The sequence below is a fragment of the Penicillium odoratum genome (assembly GCF_028828045.1).
Source record: "Penicillium odoratum strain IBT 22623 chromosome Unknown utg000008l_segment0_segment0, whole genome shotgun sequence".
In the NCBI taxonomy this organism is placed as follows: Eukaryota; Fungi; Ascomycota; class Eurotiomycetes; order Eurotiales; family Aspergillaceae; genus Penicillium; species Penicillium odoratum.
Genome location: NW_026643150.1, coordinates 2656766 through 2673566, shown reverse-complemented (window position 1 = coordinate 2673566; position 16801 = coordinate 2656766). Strand labels below are relative to the sequence as shown.

General features: G+C 48.0%; 5 protein-coding genes across 5 annotated transcripts; 2 read left to right on the top strand and 3 right to left on the bottom strand.

Annotated features, from left to right (window-relative positions):
* Positions 1 to 1612: 1612 nt before the first annotated feature.
* Positions 1613 to 3019, top strand: N7520_011223 (putative transcription initiation factor subunit (TAF30); the record flags this gene model as incomplete). Its single annotated transcript, XM_057145156.1, has 7 exons — positions 1613 to 1621; positions 1787 to 1827; positions 2116 to 2267; positions 2355 to 2497; positions 2566 to 2703; positions 2753 to 2873; positions 2931 to 3019. The coding sequence occupies 7 exons, from the start codon at positions 1613 to 1615 to the stop codon at positions 3017 to 3019; spliced, it is 693 nt and encodes a 230-aa protein (XP_056990910.1).
* Positions 3020 to 4053: 1034 nt separating this feature from the next.
* Positions 4054 to 5021, bottom strand: N7520_011222 (phosducin family protein; the record flags this gene model as incomplete). Its single annotated transcript, XM_057145155.1, has 3 exons — positions 4054 to 4069; positions 4123 to 4352; positions 4404 to 5021. The coding sequence occupies 3 exons, from the start codon at positions 5019 to 5021 to the stop codon at positions 4054 to 4056; spliced, it is 864 nt and encodes a 287-aa protein (XP_056990909.1).
* A 1901-nt stretch (positions 5022 to 6922) lies between these two features.
* Positions 6923 to 8207, bottom strand: N7520_011221 (WD40 repeat domain-containing protein; the record flags this gene model as incomplete). The annotated part of the gene is made up of 4 exons (XM_057145154.1): positions 6923 to 7063; positions 7114 to 7203; positions 7257 to 7969; positions 8090 to 8207. 4 exons carry the CDS (start codon positions 8205 to 8207, stop codon positions 6923 to 6925), a joined length of 1062 nt encoding a protein of 353 aa, XP_056990908.1.
* A 3667-nt stretch (positions 8208 to 11874) lies between these two features.
* samB (MYND-type zinc finger protein MUB1) lies at positions 11875 to 13731 on the top strand (the record flags this gene model as incomplete). The annotated part of the gene is made up of 1 exon (XM_057145153.1): positions 11875 to 13731. The coding sequence occupies one exon, from the start codon at positions 11875 to 11877 to the stop codon at positions 13729 to 13731; it is 1857 nt and encodes a 618-aa protein (XP_056990907.1).
* A 667-nt stretch (positions 13732 to 14398) lies between these two features.
* On the bottom strand, positions 14399 to 15782 carry N7520_011219 (uncharacterized protein; the record flags this gene model as incomplete). The annotated part of the gene is made up of 6 exons (XM_057145152.1): positions 14399 to 15013; positions 15072 to 15222; positions 15280 to 15296; positions 15366 to 15419; positions 15492 to 15551; positions 15612 to 15782. The coding sequence occupies 6 exons, from the start codon at positions 15780 to 15782 to the stop codon at positions 14399 to 14401; spliced, it is 1068 nt and encodes a 355-aa protein (XP_056990906.1).
* Between the last annotated feature and the right edge of the window lie 1019 nt (positions 15783 to 16801).

Genomic DNA, 16801 nt, shown 5'->3' with positions numbered 1-16801 from the left:
TGTGCAATCATGTGCTTGTAATCAACTAATCAACGATTATCAAGACCAAAATTAAACATGGACGGGATCCCACTCCCGGGTTTTGTATATGTTATACGCCGTTGCCTCCGCCCCATCGGCTGAAAGGGACGCGTGTCCCTTCAGAGGCTTCATTTCGGATGGAGGGCTTTTTTTCCGAAGCGCGTTGTACTAATGCATGAGATAGTTGTATGAGAATGCCCATTTGGCGCCACGGTAGAGATGGAGACACAAACCACAAACGCGGAAAATCGAAGCGACGGGAAAGGCAAGCGCGGCCAGGACTACACGCTCAATTAGTAGATTTTCTTGAATTGAAGAAGGACAACTTGGCCCACTTAACCAACCCGGGTGCATCTAGTATGTCTCCAAGCTGAAATACTTAATTTTCAGCATATCCGTAGGAGCTGCGATGGCTGCTATTTGAAGTATGGGTCGGGTCCATGTGGATTTTCTTAAACAACCAGGCTGACCAGTCATACAGTGCAAAATTTGAGTATTCACGGAACTATACAACATTATCAATATTATCTAAGATATTATATTGTATATCTCTTGCAAACATGATGTTTCCTTACAAATAGGGTGCGCATATGGTCGATTTCTTTAGAGGCAAACTGTTATGTACTCAAATAGCAAACTCAGTATTATAGACAACAAATATTATTTCATACATTTGAAGACCTTGAACTTGATCATTAGTTGGATAGATACTTTTCTTTTTAAATCTCTCGCCATATCAGGGCGCATTTGATGGGCAGCAGCAATGAAAAAGTTCTTGGGGAATTGAGATTTGATCTTGAATTCAATGCGATACTTATAGTATTATCCAAGCGCTGCAATCAGGCGAGATCGATTGCGCTGATAATTTTTGTCGTTGCAGATAACCCAAGTCCTTTATTGACTCCAGCAGAGGCCTACCTTCAGCAACTTTGACCCACCATGCGCAGCCAGTATTGTGGAATATCAGGCGCCGTTCCAATCGCCATAGAATTTGAAATTCAGCCTGCTAGGGAAAAGGCTCACGATCTCATATTTTCAGGTATTTCGGTTGATCAGAAAAGAAAAGCGGTTAAGATAGGAATACTATTGACCCAGTAGGTAGTCCGGTTCCAGATTTATCAGTATAATTCACCAGTTAGACAAATATGACAAATACTATCTATAGGCATAAAACCATAAATTAGCCCAAAGCCTGACGCCGAAGCCGTTATAGGTTAAATTGGTTGACTAAACTGTAGTCGTGGGGGAATAGGCTGGATAGGCTGGATAGGCGGTGTTGGGGGTAGCCTCTTCAATCTTGCAACCTCCTCCCCGCCTACATCTTTTTGAACTATCTTGAACATACCGCATTGAAGCCTGGTTTGATCGAACTACTTATAACTGGTATTTGAATACTCTAGAACCCTCATCATTTCAATCTTTCCACTCTATATCCCTGAAACTGGAAGATTAAGTCCTGTGCGCGTTCTCCGCTAAGTTAACACCCGCGCAAACCAGTTCCTTCCCAAACTTCAACACCTGCCGGATTCATTTGCAACACAAGAAGCTTTGAAATTTCTAGAATTTCATTTCTTTTATCATCTGCGCCATAATGCCTGAAGTGAGTTATCCTAGTTGCGCTTGCCGCGCGGCACGTCTTCGATCTTCATCCATCGCGCTCCTTCCGCTCCACCAGAGCTCCCTTCTCATAGGGATTCTCGTGGCCCCAATGCAATTTTTTCGTCATGCGATTGCGACCTGTGTTAATTGTTCTTTTCTGTTCTAGGTCAAGCGCGTCGTCCGTCTCGTCACGGAGCAGCATATCATGTATGTCCTCGATATTCTGCCTACCCTACCGACCCTTCCCCACCCCCAAAACAGCGATTGGACCCCTCCACATGCCTCGAGGCTTGAATGTTCTACCTAGAGGCAATACGCGGATGCCCTGAATGACTGGGTGGTTGGGGGCGCATGTTCGCCTGTGAGACCAGTGCTGCGGGCAAACAAGATTCATTCCGCGCGCTTTGATGCCCTTCGATCTCCGACTGGATCCAATCATTCATCTCCGGGCTATTAGTCAAGCGCATGCGCTAATTAGCCATTTTTCCACCATAGTGACAAGCCTTCCGAGGTCGAGGGTTTTCCCCAACGTTCGTGGTCGATCGAGGTTTACGTGGTCAACGACAAGGGAGAGCAGATTCCCGCCAGCATCTTTGACAAGGTCACATACCACCTGCACCCCAGTTTCGGCTCTCGGGCCACACAAAGTAGGTTTTTTTAGCTTCTAGTTCCATAAATTATGGACGTCGACAGGCGCGTGCTCGGAGAACTTGCGACTAATGTATTCGAAACAGCTTTCAAGAACCCTCCGTTCCGTATTCAGGAGGAGGGATGGGGTGAGTTTGACATGCAGATTGAGCTCACAGCCGACAAATCTCACTTTGTCAACCATGACCTCAACTTCCTGCAAGAGCGATATGAGTCCAAGCACACCATTGTATGTTGTTTCTCCCCATCTGTTTAAACCGACCTATTGTTTCTGACTAGGCCCTTGTGGCATTTTAGACTTTCAAGAACCCCAAGCCTGCTTTCCTAGCAGCTCTGCGTGAGTCGGGCCCTGTCCCGGGTGACGACAGCGGAATCAAGAAGCGTGGTGCAGTGGGCGAAGAGAGTGCAAAGAAGAAGAAGCGCACTGAGAAGAACGTATGACTTACCCCTTCTAAGGCTTGAGGCTCTAATTAATCATTTTCAGGTGGACATGGATAAGCTCGCAGAAGGACTTCAGAAATTGGGCGAAGATGACCTTTTGCAAGTTGTGCAAATGGTGCATGACAACAAGTCATCGGATTCCTACACCAAGAATGACGTCGATCGTAAGTGACTTCCTTCAAACTGAACTTGAGGCATGTGCTAACTTCTCGGCTTATCAGTGGGTGAGTTCCACGTGGATCTTTACACCCTGCCAGATACCCTGATCAAAATGCTTTGGGATTTCACCTCGGAGCGTGGGGCACTGTAAGCCACTCTGGCAAACTCTGGCCTTTTTCTCGATCTCATTGAAATACTCGGCTTCTGCAACTGGGATATATCATTTCCCCCATTTTATTCGTCGTTTCCTTACCTGCTGTGTCTTTTGACGGGGAGTTAGCGGATCATACCAACCTGGCTGGTGCTTTCCTTGCACATGTCCTTTATTCTCTTTGCCTCCGTAGTATCATTTAAAATAAGTCATGTGTTCTAGTGGCTATATAGAAGTACCGTGTGTCTAGTGAATCAAGCCCCTCGACCTTGCAAGGTTCACGATCTACTAGAGACTGATATAGAAAACCCATGTTTACAACTCTTTCTAGCTAGCAGCATAATTGGAAGCCAGTAAAGCCGATCACCTTAAATAAGGTCTCTAGAGTGGCCATTTTCATCCATTCATTCGAGCTACGTACAACTTACTTCAAACGCGCGGGCTTACGGCTGTATCGGGCGTGCAAAGCGATCGGCTTATACTTACCATCCAGTCATTGCCCCGAGTCATTGAAGGGCACTAACTCGTATAACTGAAGTCGCCAAGCTCTAGATGGGGTACCACGGTTTAATAAAACCATCTATAGTCAGCCTGGAGTAAAGGATCGACATACATCCATGGGAGGTATCTAGTGTATATGTAAAAACTTGATAGGTCACGTTGAATAAAAACTAGAAGCAGATGGGATATCTCAAAAGACAACGACAGATCCACGAACCAGACCGGCCAGACCAGCTGAAAACAGTCCCCAAACAATAACTCGTAGACACGGCTAATGTGCAACCCAGAACATAAGAAACCATGATACATAAGAACAAGAATCACAAGACCTCTGTGCAGTCTATGTGCTCGAACGCCGTTAAACTAGCCGCCCTTTCTTCCCTTTTTGTGGACTTGAAAACGAGATCAGAAAAGACAAAACAGTTTGATAAAACAAGAGGAAAGAAAGGAAAATGAAAGAAATGCATCGGAGATTGCGAAAGGGATCCGAGACGCCTTGCTGAAGAATGGATCACGAAATATCATGGGCAAGATTAGAGAACGCGGTTCCTATTGTGAGGTTAGTATGACGGCCATATAATCGAGTAAAATGCGGAACTCACAACTTCAACAGATCCTCTAAGCTATCTGCGCTGCAGGGCCGGCCCCGGGGAATATTGTGGATGATATCCGTAATAGTAGCAAAGACGTCCCCCGCACGGTAAGCTAGGAGAGCTGGAGCCTGGATGTGATCCATCTCAGCGATTTCATGGTGCAGCTTAATAAACCGGGTAGTAGATTGTCTGCCGGCGATAGTATTGAGACACTCTTCCACGATAGAGCTCTCCTCAGACTAGTGTGATGTTAGCCAAAGCCGGAGGGAGTGAGAATAAAACTAACATACATTCGGGTCATAGATGCAAACCACAACCACCGTACTAGAAGTCACCTTCTCAATGGCATCAAGATAACCCCCAGCGTCAACGTTGTCGACCTGTCCATAGTGGCGGCCGCGAGGGGAGGGGCGGCGAGCCTGGCGGTTCTGCAGGGCCTGCATGCGCGAAGCACGCCACTTTCGCATAAAGCGCTCCTCTTCATCATCTTCGCTGCCCGATGACCCATCACTCAAAGGCTGAGACTCGGGCTTGGCGAAGGCGGGGCCATTCTGATCGAAGCCTGCGGCATTGAGCAAAGTGCGACGGAAGGACTTCTTGCGCGCACGCTCAAAAGCCTGAGCATCGGCGATGACACCCTTAGGACCGGTGTTGGCCTCGAATGTGTTCTTGGGGATGTGGTAGTTATTTGAAGAGACCATGTCGTCGATGTCTTCGTCCTCGTCGGAGGAGTCGACTGTGTGGCGTTGGCGCAGGTTACGAGGAGGTGCGTCAGAGTCGGAGTCTTGATCGTGGTCGTGGTCTTGTTCTCCGTCGGAGAAATGAGGATGATCAAGATCTTCTGGGTGGGAAGTGAATTTGTCGCGATTGGCATTCACTAGTTGATCGAATTCTTCTTGGGCCGACATCGTGAAAAGGGCGGGGAGTGGGTAAGATGTGAATTTAAGCAAGTATGAGTGAAAGAAATATAGCGGTAAGTTTCAAAAAAACCCCTGGAGTAGACAAAGAGTGAAGACGGAGGAGGGGCTGAGATGGGAAGAGATCGTCATGAAACGGTTAAAAAGCCCCTTTTTTGCCATGTTTCAGGTTTGACGATCCGGGATCCACCCAGGAGAGAAGAGAGTACCTAACAGGTAGAGTACAATTGTTATTATGTAGAATGCACTCCGTATATACAGTGTAGTAATTTATTTAATTAATCTATTCCTACTCTATCCAGGATTAACCTTACACTACAGTAAAGCCCAAGCCTAATTCTACATGGTTCGCACATCCAAGCCTTGTTTCATCTTTGTTTTTCTTTCTTACAACTCGAAATCCCCCATATCCACAAGTAACGACCCGAGCCTCGATCCATAAGTTCCAGACCTTGGAAGCCGAGGCTGAGATCAGTGGATCCCATACCTGAAGAGGAGAACAGTCTTGTGGACCTCGTGCCGTTGAATAGAAATAGAAATAGAAATGGATCCTTCCCTCTACGTATCCATACACGTAGGCTAGTTCGCTTGGAATCCTTCGTATGCACGGTCTTTGCCTTTTTTTTTTTCATTCCATCTATTCGGACCAATAAGCATAATCATGACCAGTTCGGTTTACTAGAGGTAGGGGCGACTCATAACGGTTGAACCTTGTCAACTGGGCCACAGTTGTTAGTCATTGCCTTGAGATTTGGCCCCCACATGACGAGTCGGTTAGGCGGTTGGCTAATTCTCCATACTTCATGCTAGGGGTTAGGATTGGGTTTCAGCCATGTGCTCGGCATTTTTAGATCTGACTAGTAGCATGCCATGCTGACTAGGAGCCTGAGGAAAGTACGGGGATCTCTGCTGATTCCGAGGACTACTCGAGTACGTACTTTTGTATGTACTCTTGTATCTACTCGAATCTACTATTTCAGTACCTGCTCATGTACTAGCACTGGACTACACTACACATTCTCTATCAGGGCGGTTGAATCTTGAAAGACACCTTTTATGAATGCCCTATCACGCTCACGCCACGCTCACAGACGCCCAAGCCCACCGAGGATTCGAGGTGCAAACAGACTGCAGCCCCCGAGTTCCCAGAAAAGAGAAAAGTGAAAAGCACAAATGGAAATTGAAGCTGCTCAAAAACAGATCCGGTCTGAATCCCCGAGGAGATTGGAGGTCACAAGGACACAAAATAAGTACACACTCTTTGACGAGACAGGGAAATAGGAAAAGAGATGACGCGGGAACGCAAAGGGAGATAAATCAAAGAGAAGAGAAAAAAAAAAGATCATGGCCAGATCCAAACAAAACGGTCCTTTCCTTTCCGCGAAAATACATACCGAGACCGATGCTGAAAAGGCAGTCCAGAACGAAGAGGGGTAATAGAGAAGGGGATAAAAAGGGGGAAGAGGAGAAATCAATAAGTGGAAAGAGATGGGAAAAGAAGTTGAAATAGAAGAGAATAGGGGCATCATCCAGCAGGAGAGGAACAGAGGAACAGGAAGCCAACGAAATAGTCATGGAAGCACCGGAATGAGGTCAGGTACAACCCTCCACTTCCAGACGGCAGTGCTCTCTCTCGTCATGTCCAAACATTGTGTCGTCGCTTTCGTTTCTTCCCCGGCGCCGCGTTCACCACCACCAAGCGCTTTCCGTATCGTATGCGACGGACTAGTCTGCGCCGTATTATCGAAGGAAGCTAGAAGCTCCCCGGTAACTGATTATTATCGTACAATGGCGGAGATCCGATCCATCGAACCAAGAAAAATTTCGAATAAGAGCATTGCAAATGATCGACACGGGGGTATCTTGCGTTTGTTTTTCTTTTTAAGTAGGGATTACCAGGCCCAGACCTTGAGAAGAGAGTCCCAAGATCCAGTGCACAGGCTGATGCCGTCGTTGCTGACTCCCAGGCAGCTGACGCGGTTCTCGTGACCGCTCAAAGAACCGACCTTGTCACCACGAAGGACATCCCAAACCTAGTTGCGCGTTAGCAGGATTCCAATGAAGTCGTCCAAAATTTACTTACCTTGCACTCGAAATCGTCGTAACCAGCAAACAGTAACCGGCCAGACACGGAGAAGGCGACGGAGGTGATACCGCAAAGAACTTGATCGCTCTGTAGAACACAATTAGTCTTGTATTTCTTGGGTACGGTCCACAGAAACCTACCTGGTAGATGTTGAGCTCGCGATCGGCACGAATATCGAAGAGACGGCAGGAAGTGTCATCCGAGCCGGTACCGAAGGCATTGCCATCGGGGAAGAACTGGATAGCGTTGATGTCGGACTCGTGGCCAGCAAATGTCTGCACGGCCTTGCCGGTACGGATATCCCACAGCTTGGCGAAGGCATCACAGGCTCCGGAGACGAAAATGTTCTGGTTGGTCGGGTTGATGCTAATCGACATCACATCACCGAGGTGATCGGCAAACTCGGTGACCTTGGATCCGGACTCGATATCCCACAGCATACAGGTCATATCGCCGGAAGAGGTGATGATGCGACGATCATTGATGAATCGGCAGCAAGAAAGGTAGCCAGAGTGACCAGAGAGCTCGCGCGCGACCCGAGTGGGGCCTTCGCGGGACGACAAGTTGTAAATGGAACAGATGTTATCCAAACCACCGCAGGCCACGTAGTTTCCGCTCGGCGCGTAGGCACAGGTCATGACCCATGATGAGCGGAGGGGAATGGCGTGAACTTTGTTGGTAGTGTAGGCATCCCAGATGATGAGCTTTCCGTCCTGCGAAGCTGACACGAGATGGCGGCGATCGGTGGACCAGTGCATGGCGTAGATCTTCGCCAAATGGCCCTTGAGTGTCCGGCGAGGCTTCATGCCAATTCGAGGTAGGGCATCAGTGTCTCGCTGTGCTACTTGACGAACTGCAAAGGGTCAGCATTGGTCATTCTTCCACCACCACGTCATCCTCCTGAAGAGTGGAAGTGACCGGGGTTCTACCCCGATATGGTGGGTTCAAAGTGCGGGAGGTCAGGAAGTCGTACGGGAGGTGTCGGCCAGCTCATCCTTCCGGCGCTTGATCTTGTCCTTCAGCCCCTCTGCCTCACGTCGAGCGGCGGTAATCTTCGCCTGCATTTGTTCGCCCGTCATATCGGCTGCCATGTTGCCGAGTAGGTTCCCCTTAGGACGTGTTGTTGAAAGGAGGGGAAGCTTAGGAATCAATGTCCAGGGGGGGGGGGGTAAAGGTATTAAGGAGTGGGAGGTTGGGAGGTTGCGGGAAGGGAAAAAGGAACTGAAAGTGGAGCGGGAACGGAAGCGACCGAGTTCAGGCCTCAAGCTTTGAACATAATACTGGTAAAGTAAAAAAGGAAAAAACTGGTCGCAAGGGGATTGAGAAGCGCGGGCTCAAGGAAAGAGGGAGGAGGAGAGGAGGGAATCGAAGGTTCTGAACAGGGGGCGAGTGTATTACCGGGTGCTAGTGGTAACTTGATGACACTCGCATTGCAACTTTGCCATGAATTACAACCTAATTCAAATGGGACTCTTCATTGAATTGACCCATGAGAATTATTCGAGACTTTGCGGAATAGAGATAAATATCATTCTCTAGAATTGCCCATTATTTACTTTTTATTGTCAACAACAGAAATGGTGATGTTTGGTTTCAATTGGTGTTTTTATTAGCGTATGCCACGTATTGATGAGCCATTTCCCCGGGCGGGTAATACACTGACAATACACGCCCGCAACAGGGGGGAGAATCCTCCCCGGGTACCTGAGCCAGTTGATCTTGATTACTGTTCTTCTAGAATTGATGCATGTGAATACAATGGACCAGTTCTTGACATATACAGGACTACAGGAATATCCTGGGAGGGGAATCTAGCAAATTAGCGCTGACCAGAGGGCCAGAAATCAACAACCCTAACGGAGGATTTGAATTTGCCCAGTGGCGCTGGGGATCAGCCTAGCGCACCGAGACCCAATGGTTGCTGATGAGAGGATTTATAAGTTTTGATACGTACATAGTGTAACTGGTACTGACTTGCGGAGTAAAGTCAAGTTGGGAACGATGGGTCTGTCCATTGTTATGTATAGAAAACTTTCGAGTCCGCCCCTGTCTATAGATACGTGCAGCCTCAACTTGTCTCCACGTCAAACCGCGGCTATTTACTCCCGTTTTCTCTACCTATTAATTCTGATTGGTGTGGTTACAATCTGGCTGTCATCATCCGATGATCTTTTCCCCGTTGCGATGAAAGTTTTTAGAGCATTGGGTTACTGATAGACGCCCGGAGATGATAGGATAATTTCCCTCCCTAAAAACCTGAAGAAAGATGATTTCTAATTAATTACAATACCGCAACTTCTTCGGCCCTGTACCACGAAGCCACCAATAGGTCCAAGCTCATTCGCCTTCCCTTTTTTGGTTTAATTGGCGACTCCACTGAGGCTGACTAACCTGCATATGATTTCTCTATTTGACAAGACAAAGGGGGAAAAAACAAGAAAAGGTGTGAAGAATTTATATTCAAGGACTGTTCTTGCCAAGTTTAAATTTCAGTCTGTCTTTTGATGTCTTCAAATGTTCTCACCACTTCGGCTCATCGGGGTATCAGGAAGATGAGTTCCCCACTCCCTGTGTGAGATAGTTTCTGGGCCCCTTTTTTTTCTTCTTTTCTTCCGGAACCCGCCCATGCTTGATATGAGGGCGATCATTATTTGCATAACCTTACTTTACTGTAAGGCTGATAGAATGCGTATTTTTCTTATTTCCAGCTGGACAAAGCAGTCACACTCTCCGCAGGCGGCCTGAATGAGGGGCCAATCTGGTATTGATGTACGGAGTACTCCGTATACCGTTTACACGTTCCATTGTTCACCCTGGTTTTTCAGCAAATGGTCCACTAGATGTTGGAGCTGCTACTCCACCGGCCCCCCACTAGAGGATCTACACTGAAGGCTCGGTGGAATGCAGGTGATATTTACCGTTGACTAGTTAAATATGTAGTTCGTCAGTATCGTAGATGCAGTCCCCCGGGTACAAATGCACCCCCTCGTTGGTCAGACATGAGGCTGTCGAAATGTGAATTGCAGCTTAGTCAGTCATGACAACTAGACCTGGAGCCTTTAGGCTCGAACTGTCGATGACCTACGCCCACTGGTGGTCATTGGCATCCTATGAGAATCCGTGACACCACACTTTCGATCGAATTCTGGAAAAATTATTCATACTCTCCTAGTATATCTTTGTTATATTTAAAGGCACATGCAACTACTGTACAAGTAGTCTCGCACTAACAGTTCATGTTGAAGCGGGTCGGAAAGGGGCATGGTGCTGCAGCTGGCACTGAGGGTCTTAACTAACGATGGCCCCCAGAGTGGATTCGATCAATAGTTACACAGTTATTAACCCATGACTAACTCAGGGATCTTCAACGGCGATTCTTCGTACCGAGGTCCCCTTTTATAGACTGTCAGTGGTTTTGATAGAGGATTATCCTTGGGAGTTGTCTATAATGCACGGGACTCTGGCATATAGTACTTCCTATAGCCAGAATATTAATTTCACAATCTCAGCACTTGAAATTACGATGTACCCTCAGGGGCTAGCCTACGAAAAGAACATATGTTTGGAGCAATTGGCTTATCGATTATCAATCTTGGTAGCATGCCCCAGACCGCGATCTGTGCACGAGTACCTCTCGGTCCTATATCATGCGACGAAAGGGGAAATCCGTGTGCATAATCAGGATAACATCAATATTGTTGTACGTCGTCGAAATAAATATTTGGCTTCAGTGGAAAGCGATCAAGGTGCATATACTAGGTATCGGAAGTTCTGACCTATTAAGATCCAATATGGAGAATCCACGCATGTTGCGACATTCAAATTTGCCGCAAATCAAGTCAACCCTGCATAAGCCAGAATTAAGAATAAAATAAATCAAACGTTTGACTTGCTTGGTGCTATTTTATATTAATCCTTACAAAACAAACTTGGAAAGCATCATCGCCATCGCTGGGACGTCCAATAGACTTGGAGGCTGGGTTGGTCAGCTCGGCCGCCTCAAGTGCTTGTCGCCACGAGGGAGCCCTGGTGAAAAGCGGATAAATCCTGCAGGGCGGCAACGTCAACTATCCAGAATTTTCCAATCACTGGGAGACTCGCTTCTCATAGATGTAGGAAAGTCGGACGAAGGCTATCTTTCAGTATCACTGTGCAAGTGTCGTTATAAATAGAGGAGTCGGTTCACGGTGGCGGGAAAGCCAATGTTCGGGTCCCGTAATATTAAGGAGGCACCTGACGCCTCTCCGCTTTCGCTCTCAAAGGCTTTTCTCTCTCCTTCGCCCAACCCAACATCAACTTACCCCCATCTATTCTCCCTCGAATCCATCCCACCTATCTCTTATTCCTCTCTTTAATATCCTTGGAACTCACTGACACCTCTACCGCTCGTCTTTATTCCGCCTCTCCCTGTCCAAGATCTCGTGGAGTCATCACCAAGTCTACCCCCCTCAATCGACCCTCATCGGGCACCGCTCATAGTATATCGATACTATCTCGGTTATCTCGATGTTGTTGGAGTAAATAATTCTCATTACGTGAGAGATCTTTGATCCCACTGTCTGTGGAGTCGGCGTCTTCTGGTCTTAGGGGGCTTGAATCTCGTCATCCAGGCGCCGTCAGGGTCCTCAACTCACTGGCCTTTTTTTTGCATACTGGATGCCCTCCCATCCTGTTTATATATCTTCCTTTTAGTATCGCCTTGGATCTTGTGTGTCTTCTCATTTGATTGCCACTTGATTACCATCTGTCTCGTTCATCATGCGGGAAGTCAACTTCAGCATCCCTAATGTGAACAAGGCCTCGGTCAACATCACAACCACCCTCTACGACCGACGTGCCCTTGATTGCACATCCACCCTACCGTTGATAAACTCGCTGAATCACCTTGCCTATCTCACAACTTCCTCTGCACGAATCCGGGATATCCTCACCGTCGATGGCGGAATCGAACGACTTGTCTGCATCCTGAAGGAGGGCAGAAGTAAGGATCTGATGGAGATGTGGAAATGGAGCCTAGCATTTCAATGTGTGGTAAACATCGGAGTCCGGGGATCAGAGAACGTGAGGACCAGAGTCGTGGAAGCCGACATGGTCCCGGTGATTGCCACCATCTTGGATAATTATATCAAGGTGGTGGACAAGGTCCGATCGCGTGCCGATCCCGAATCTCACAAACAGTCTAGCCGATCGGCCATCCCAAGCAAATCCAGTTCCTCCGTTCATGAGGTCCCCAGCCGGTCTGGTCCCGAATCCAACACTCCCACCGAATCTCGTTCTTCGCGCCGCCAAGCCCCTCCTCCAAGCATCGAAATCCCCCAACCATATTATCAGGATAATCAGCCGACTGACTCGGACGTCATGGATGTTACTTCACCTCCGCGCGCTCCGATGACCTCCCCACCCGACCGCAGTACCTTCCGACAGGACGTTCATAATCACCGGACCCATGACGCTCGCTACACCCGCTCCAGTCATCGCCTGCGCACCATGCAGCCTCTGGCCACCGCCATTCCTCCGATGGATACCACCGAGGCATTTGGTTTGCGACCTGTGCGTGATGCGGAACGCCTTGCCAGTATGCTTCCAGGATTGCAGACGGGCATAATCTCACAACCTGAATCCCCGACAACTCCCAGCGGGCCGCTCCAGTCCCAAGCTCGAAATATCCCCCCGCCGCCTCCCCCAGCTCGGCAGAGACCTTCAATCAGACAGCAGCAATCTGCTTCGGGTGAATCGGATGATGCCAATGGAGAGGACTTGGCTATGGGTGATGACGCTGTCTTGGGGCAGGGAACTGAGCCTATTGTTGGTCTACCAAACCGGATGGATATAGACAGCGTTGATGAACAGTCGACAACTACTATGATCGATGATGTCTCGGCTAGCCACGGTGGTTTGACTGTCACAGATCCTTCTGAGGAAGGCCCAGAGGCTGAAACATTTAACATCGCTCATCGCTCTGCAGTCGATGGCAGCATAATCAACAACACCGCCAACACACAAACCAACGGTGGACTGGGTTTATCCCCCACTCAGGCTCCGAACAACCCTAATTCCCCCACTCTCGCCCCCAGTCCTTACGCCTTGTACCTCCGTGACCGAAACACCCCCGCGACTCAGGGCGTTCTGACCACCATGCCCCGGGATGAAGATGTCTTAATGTCCCTGCAGCTCCTAGCATACGTTTCCAAGTACTGCAACCTACGGTCATATTTCCAACGCTCGCACCTTGTTCCCAAACTCAAGATCGATAGCGAATTGCATCTCTTGGATGAAAATGCTGATCCGTCTTCTCCCGTCGAGTCTCCCGAGGAGGAAGATGAGTACTTGCTACCTGATGATGTCAACATCTTTCCCTTGGTGGAGAAGTTCACTGTCCGACATCACTCAAAGGACATGCAGTACTGGGCGTGCGTGGTGATGAGAAACCTCTGTCGCAAGGACGAGTCACGAGGTGGGATTCGTCAGTGTGCATACTACAAGTGTGGCAAATGGGAGGAGTTCCAGCGACAGTTTGCCAAGTGCCGTCGTTGTCGACGCACCAAGTACTGCAGCAAAGACTGCCAGAAGGCAGCATGGGTATATCACCGCCACTGGTGCCACACCACCCCTTGATACGCTCGATGACTTTGAAGGAGTTCCAATTTCTTGATTCATGCATACTGGCTCGCATAGCGTCATATCCCTTCACGCCCCCCCCCCCAACATTTGGTTCCAAAGTCTACGTCTCACTTCGCGCATGGCATTTGCAAAATCTGGTGGCGTTTCCATTCGACCCCCGGAAGATACCTCGTTACATGTCGTCTGGCTTTTCACTTACCCTCGCACAGCTCGCCTTTCCATCTTGGTTCATTGTCATATCGGGTCTGTTGAGGCCCTCGTTTTATTCCCTTGATTCCCATATATTTCTCATTCGTCATGAGTGTACATCTTTTAACATCTATCATATCGAAACATCTTTTTGTTTCTTTGCTTTTGAAACTCCGTTTTTCTGGCAAGCCCTTCATACTTAATTGTGCGACCAACGAGTTTCCTATGTCCTTAGATGGTCACCCGTCTTGACACGTTCCGACCGACTCACGGTCTTGAAGCATTTTTTATCCACCATCTACGAAGCTTGATTTATGTTAATGCGGAGGATTTGTGTCTCCCGTCGGTTTTTGCACTTTGCCATGATGGCACCGGCGTTAATCTATTCATTGGTACTGTTGTCTATTCGTCATGAAATGAAACCACACATTTGCATCTGAACTCCTCAATTGATCTGATTCTGAAAGCGTATTTATTCATCCTTTGTAAATCCATAAGTAGCCGCCAGTCTTGACTCCAAGTGCTCCTGCGCAGTCAAAGGTCTCTTTCCTGGCTCCAAACTGCCCGCACCACCCCCAAAGCCAACAGCGCCAACATCACCCGCCTTCGCCCGGTGCTGCTTCACGGCCTCACTAGGAACGGGAACCAGCTCTGTTGTATCAACAGGGTGGCAGAAGTAAACCAGAGTATACCGATCCTGCGGATTCGGACGACGCTGCTCAGCCAACGGGAACACGACCCGATGTACCGTAGACTTTAACAGCCCATCGGTCCAGTAACTCAAGAGGTCTCCGATATTGACCAGAATAGGGGGGAATGGGTACGCATCTGCATTATCACCGGGAATAATGGGAACGGGTGCCCAAGTTCCTTCCGGAGTGAAGATCTCCAGACCGGGCTGTCCAGGACGCTGGAAAAGAAGCGTGATGCTACCGTAGTCAGAGTGGGCACCGGCACGCACGTCTTTGTCATGCTTATAGCTTGCTGTTGCCGGGGAGAAAATTGATGGGTAGTACAGGTAGCGGAGGATGCTACCTGTTGGCCCAGCGCTGGGGTCGTGACGAGTTGTGAAGAAATCCTCCGGGATCTGTTATACATTGTTAGATCTAGTGACTAGTATGGGTGGTAGGCAGGTGCTGTCTTACCTCCAGGCCTAGCGAGAGAAGATTGAGAATCCGTTTACAGGTCTTGTCGCAGAGCTGTGCGAACTCGTGGATCTCGGCTTCATGTGGTGCCAGTGATGCGGAGAGAGGCTGTTGGGCCTTGCCGTCTTTGAAATCTCCAAAGTTCATAGCCCTGTAGATCAGTCAGTGAACTAGATCATGTATCTTATGTCCTAATATGAGACCATACTCCTTAAAGTCTCCAGTCTAGAGTTCAATCATCGATTGTTAGTCGCAACCTTTTATCGAATTGAATGCCCGAGTGACATGACATACCCGCTGATGCTCCGGATCAAGTGTCTCTGTGTGCATACCTGACCATCCACGGTTCTGTAATATACGTCAGTCAACGTACATCATTGCAATTATCCAGAACAGATCACCGAAACATTGAATACTCACGTTCGGGGTGATCCGGCAGGTCTCCTTCTCCGCCGCGGGAGACGCAAAGAACTTCTTGGACTATAGTCATACTTAGAATGGGCAAATTTTAAGTAAAATGACAATTGCATGGGGAAATACCAATTCAAATCCACGATCCACATCCTCAGCAGTAAAATCGGTACCTTTGCTGTTCACATACAAAAACCCATACTTGGCAGCCGCATCGAGCATTGCCTTCCCCACGGCGGGGTCATGCGGGTTCGAGATGTCAATGACAGGAAGCTCGATTGGGGCGGCGGTGTCGGTCATTTTGAGTTAAACCTTGGAGAGTGTTTTACAAGGATAAAATCCGGGGATGCTGAACTCTCAACATATATATGGGGACTACGGAGTAGAGAGATAGAAAAAAATGGGAATTTGGAAATTGGAAATAGGCGGGCCTATCGCGTATCTTCCATATCTGCCATATCTGCCGACAAGCGGGTCAGTTTCTCCCAGGCGACAGCCGGCATCGCTTACGATCTAGATTACGTTGTTTTAGGGAGATAATTAGAATGCATAATATATTATCAATTGTGCCGAGGTACATATCAAGGTTCATTGCCTAGCACAAAACTGATACTGTAGTGATATATGGTCTCATTGAACTCCGTACAGTGTGGGACTTTCGTGCATTGACAAGTTCATTCTTATTGTCTGTTCCTTTGTAGATCCTTGTCCTGATCCACCATGTTTCTAGTAGTATTCTCTTTTGTGGGAGATACTGTAATTGCTACTATATTGCTACCAAATTGCCAATTGTTTTAATTACCTCACATACCATTTACCTACCTAATCTCCCACTCAGTCTCCTACTCCTACCCAGTGACCTACCGTTTAAGTTAAATTTACAAAGTCTCCTCAATGAACCTTCAGGTCATTAAATAGCAAATTGGAAAGAAAAAGAAAGAAAATTTGGTGGTTAAGGGCTTTGTAGAGGGGTTGAGTTCATATAGCGTTTGCGCCTGAATTCGGGAACTAGAACTAAGATGCCCCATAATGATCTAAACAAGAAATTGTAAACAGGAAATTGAAGACTAAGAGAAGAATTGAGCTCAAAAACCGATTCAAAAACCGATTCAAAAGTTCCAAGCGCATGGGAGGTGAAATGTTGTTTGGGAAAGGGCCAATTTAGCAGAAAAACAAGCAACTCCGCTTTCCCTTTCCCCTCGTCATTTCGCAACTTGGACTTCATCTTCAGCCCGCGATACCTTCTCCATCCCCCCACCTTTCTTGTCTTTTTTGGGCCTCAATGCCCGGCATTTAGCCGTGCTTATTGCCGTTCAGCT